This window comes from Limulus polyphemus, unplaced genomic scaffold (assembly GCF_000517525.1).
Source record: "Limulus polyphemus unplaced genomic scaffold, Limulus_polyphemus-2.1.2 Scaffold1789, whole genome shotgun sequence".
Classification (NCBI taxonomy): domain Eukaryota; kingdom Metazoa; phylum Arthropoda; class Merostomata; order Xiphosura; family Limulidae; genus Limulus; species Limulus polyphemus.
The window spans coordinates 152,914-157,832 of NW_013667399.1; the positions used below are offsets into that span (position 1 = coordinate 152,914).

General features: G+C 33.0%; 1 protein-coding gene across 4 annotated transcripts in view; it reads right to left on the reverse strand.

Moving 5' to 3' along the window:
• The window catches only part of LOC106464936 (dual 3',5'-cyclic-AMP and -GMP phosphodiesterase 11A-like), a 103,148-nt gene that overhangs the window by 36,702 nt on the left and 61,527 nt on the right, over positions 1-4,919 (reverse strand). For all 4 annotated transcript variants that reach the window (XM_022392754.1, XM_022392753.1, XM_022392756.1 and 1 more), the window contains 3 exons: positions 4,494-4,637; positions 3,218-3,279; positions 817-919 (listed from right to left, as the gene is read on the reverse strand). In XM_022392754.1, the coding sequence (XP_022248462.1) occupies positions 817-919; positions 3,218-3,279; positions 4,494-4,637 (309 nt within the window). The remainder of the gene's footprint in view (positions 1-816; positions 920-3,217; positions 3,280-4,493; positions 4,638-4,919) is intronic.

The following is a 4,919-nucleotide window of genomic DNA, read 5'->3' on the forward strand; positions in this document are numbered from 1 at the left end:
AAAACTAACTTTATAAACTGAAGACGTATGTATGTATGTATGTATGTATGTATGTATGTATGTATGTATGTATGTATGTATGTAGTGTTACCTCCATGCAACATCAGTTTTTATGATTTTGTCTGTTAAAAGGTTAGTATATTGCTCTTATCAATCCGCGGATTAATTTCAATACATAGTTCTTATGAAGTGATTAATAAGAGAGTAATGCCAAAGAACTATTAACCACCTGAAATAACGGTCATCTTTTACTATCGTCATACTGAATATTTAATGAAGAGTGTCCATTTAAAATAGTAGTGTGTATTACAAGTTTTTGTAATTATTACAAAAAAAAAAAGTAGAACAATATAACATTTTTACAATGCACTTGATGTTAGTTTTTCAGCGTTATCTATCCATCTATGTACAGACACACACACACTTGTGGTCCTTTTATAAATAATATTTTACAGACTTTGGAGAATATGGATAATTCGTTAGGTACATAATGACTACGATCACAATGTTAATTCGTTAGGTACATAATGACTACGATCACAATGTTAATTCGTTAGGTACATAATGACTACGATCACAATGTTAATTCGTTAGGTACATAATGACTACGATCACAATGTTAATTCGTTAGGTACATAATGACTACGATCACAATGTTAATTCGTTGGGTACATAATGACTACGATCACAATGTTAATTCGTTATGTACATAATAACTACGATTATAATGTTATTTTATTATTTCTAATGTGATGGAATTTGGATGTTTATTTTTTTTGTTTTTTCTGCACATAGTAGAAATAAAAATACCCCTACCTCTGGAGGATCAGTTAAGTTCAATACTTCGCCAGTACACACTACTCTTTCAGCAACTTGGAGTAGTCCAGAAGAAGTTTTCAGTTCAGGCCAGCTTCGAGTGCTTTGAAGTTGAAATGAGAAGAGAAACTTTTTTAAAATCCTAAACCTTTAACTTTCCTTAGGTGAAGACTGAAAAGTATGAATCAAACAAATAATAGCTACTGAAGTTTTATTTTCCAATGTACGCCTTAGTCGTAAAGTTAGTTTCGCGACAGGCCTTCAGCGTTCATTTTAAACATAAAATAGGATTGAGAGAATAAGCTTTAGAATACAACTAAGATCACTTTGGAGACGTTTTAAAAGACTAACTATATTTGATTTGCAGACAGATGGACTCCACTTTCGACTAACTTAATTGACGTCTTTCGTCTTTACCGTTCGCCAATATTCATCAATTGAATTTGACGAAAGATACGAAAGTCCTTCCAAACCCGTTTCTATAGCACTTAAGTAACAATTACAAAACACTTAATGGCCGAAGACTTTTCTCCAAAGATTCTTTACGATAACTAAACTGACATGAACAAAAGTTCGAAAGATCGAGTCATTCCGAAGTTCTGGAATTTACAACTATTCTCTGCTAACCTGAGTGATACACCATCATATTGAAAGACTTAGAATAACGTCAATGAGAATTTGTTCAACTATTCACTATTAATTCATAGCATATTACATTTATCATAATATTTTTATTTTATTTTATTATACTCTCATGTAAGTAAAACTCCAAACCTAAATATTATCTGAGACCAGTTATAAGTTTATAACTAAAATCAATTGTGCGCCTAATTTGGAAGCATATTCCTTGGAAATCGTCAAACTAAACAGAGTTTCTGTAAATGTAGGTTGAACGTCTTTGTTCGATATCCCTCATAGTTAATGACATTGTTTTTGGAAAACAAAGGAATATTGATCAACTTGGGATACACCAAGACCATCCAGAAAGATCTGCAACAAGTCATGCTCCAGCCATGGTAAAAGAATTGCAGCCTCTTGTTAGGTGAGAATCCACGAACGCAAAGGTCGGTCGCTAAAGCTGTCCACGTCCTCCTGGCAACAGTACCCTACATAATCAAGAAGAATCTCAATCTGGGAACTATGTCATAAGCTTAAGGGTTTGTGGTATGCCAGTTTTCTACATCCTTGTATTAATATAGGCATGTCTACTTTCCACATGAAAAGTTGGTCAAGAAAGTCGTTCAATTCCTTTCTTTAGCCATCTATTGTTCTATATCGTTCAGCCTTTTGTCTTCCCGCGGGAAAGTTGGCAGCAAGGTCACCTACGATACATGAAGTTAAACAGGTACCTTTCCACAGGCAGTAAGAGTACCTCTAGAAATAACGATATATCTTGTATTTCATTGGGGAATGAGCAGTCACGTGTGTAGTGTTAGTTGTGCTGGGTATGGCTGACATTTCAACGATTACCTACAGAGCTAACTCTTCAGAAAAGACACTGTCTCTTGTGTCAAGTAAAGTATATTCAAAACAGTTAAAATGTCAAATTTGTTTATTATTACAACTATTATACGTTTGTGTTCATCACGGCTTTAGTAGTCAGAGTTTAGAATTATTTTGTAGTAAGCATCCTATCGAGTCTTCAGAGAGTTTAGAATTATTTTGTAGTAAGCATCCTGTCGAGTCTTCAGAGAGTTTAGAATTATTTTGTAGTAAGTATCCTGTCAAGTCTTCAGAGTTTAGAATTATTTTCTAGTAAGTATCCTGTCGAGTCTTCAGAGAGTTGAGAATTATTTTCTAGTAAGTATCCTGTCGAGTCTTTAGCAGTTACCTGAAAATACTCTTGGTTTGCAAAGATAAGGTTTCCCGTTCAACTTTTCGACACCTCAAGCAGCTGGAGAACGAAATGGGTATCCATGCTATTTCACACACAGACATATTGATCAAGTCGCTAGACAGACTGTTGAACGAGTTTCTGGTAAACTGACGTCTTTGGATATGACAGTCTTACGACGGAGGTTTTTGCAATGGACACTATACTCTGCAGGACTACTGTCAATATCAGATACATCGTGACCGTAGTTAGCGACATGGTCTGTAACGATATTGTGAGGCTCTAAAAGTGTTTTAACATAACTTACTCAACTGCTAATCTAGCTCATGGTCCGGGTCTATATTAATTTTTCCAGGTAGTAGGTTCTTGTATATAGGGTCACTACTCCTTATCATGTTTGTAATATGTTATTTAAAAAACATTCAGATAGAAAATATATCTTATAAAATAGTTTTGAAACAAATATTTTCTGTGCTTTTATTACTACAAGTCGTAGTTTTATCATGTGGGTATATCAATATTTCTAATTTTGGCAAATTTGTGTTCTTGTTTAGTATTAACACTCACTTGGTTGTAGAACTTCCTGCTAAAGGTGATGCCAAATCGAACGTTCGACTAAATTTAACGATCTAAAAAGTAAGGAAAAATAGCTAAAGTTATTTCCCCCCTTCTCCAATGAGCAACAAAATTGTAATTTATACTAATTCATCATTATGTTGAAATAAAAACAAATTAAATACATTCTGAATATGGCAATTTTAATAATTTAAAAGATTCGTTTTATCAAACTTGAATACCTGCAGTAGCTTTCATTAAAATTACACTCGAACTAAAAAAAATTAGGAAAATCTACACGATTGTTGCTATTAGATTTTAAAATGGTGAAAACCAAATAAATGAAGTAAGATTGATCCCGCAACTAAATGAATGTACCTTCTTTTTAATATATGTTTTTATTGCAATTATTCTGTAAATTTTACATTCATAGCATAGACAGTCAAAAGTATAAAGAAAAACCCATATTTCATATAACTGTACTTTAATTAAATCAGTAATTTAGATAAGCAACAGACTTTAACAGGGTACTTTTAAAATGTCAAACGACAAAACAAGATATGGTTAAAATACAAATTTTCGTCATTTGGTGGCAATCGGCGGAGCCTCAACTAGATGTGAAAAAAAAATTGAACTTTCAGTATTTTCCTAGCTGAAAATAGGCCTAGAACTACCTAGTGGTTATAGGGTCTGGTGTTCAGGCCGTGATACCACTGAACATGCTCCGTACTTGGAGCGGTGGGCGCCTTATAACATAAATGTGACAGTGATAAAACATAAAAGTCAGACTGTTGTAGGAGATTAAATTTGGATTTATTATTTTCTGTAACTGGAACTTGTGTAACTTGGGCGAATGAAACGACGCGGTAAAATAGAATGCAGTAAAAATTCTATTCGAGTGTTTAACTTACATTTATCTATTACCACTATAATGGAAGATAGTTTAATATTTTTAAAAGTAATTCGTAATGTTGTGCGTGCGCATGTAAAGTCAGATGCGTTATTTCAAACCATATCATCATTGTCTGAATTGTGACTTATGTCTTTGTGGAGAATTCCGTGATAAAAATCAATCTATTTCAGAATATAAATAACATTTTTTTAAACAAAATAAAATCTTTTGCTTAAGTTTTTATTAGTTGTCTATTATAATTGTCTCAAACTAATTTTCCTCTTCAAATTCTCACTCAGACGACGCGCCTGCGCAGTATTACTAAGTCTTTCGGTAAGCATACCAAACAAAGAGTGTAGCCTACAACACGATATCAATTTCCTTTTACTCTCTCACCTCGGAATCCGTACCTTCTTGAAGCAACAGCAACGCCGCTCTTTCACAATTTAAAAGCCTTTGAGCTCTTTGCATGATCTTCAAAATAACTTTGTCAAGTGAAGTTTGCTCTTCAAATAAGTCATGAACCACTTCCAATAAGGACTAACAGACGAACAAACAAGAAAGACAAACGAGTCGTAAGTGAGCCAAATATTTTTAATTTTTTAATCTATTAAACAAGAATGATATTTAAATACAAAATAAAATAATTAGGCACAAACCAGAACCTACTATGATGACAATAACTGATCAATTACAAACTTTGATAAAACAAAATGTTTAGTAATAAGTTACAAGACGAAGAAAAAAGATGCGATTTTTAAACTGTTAAACAAAGTTGTCTCGGATGAAAACAAAATGTTTAGTAATAAGTTACAAGACGAA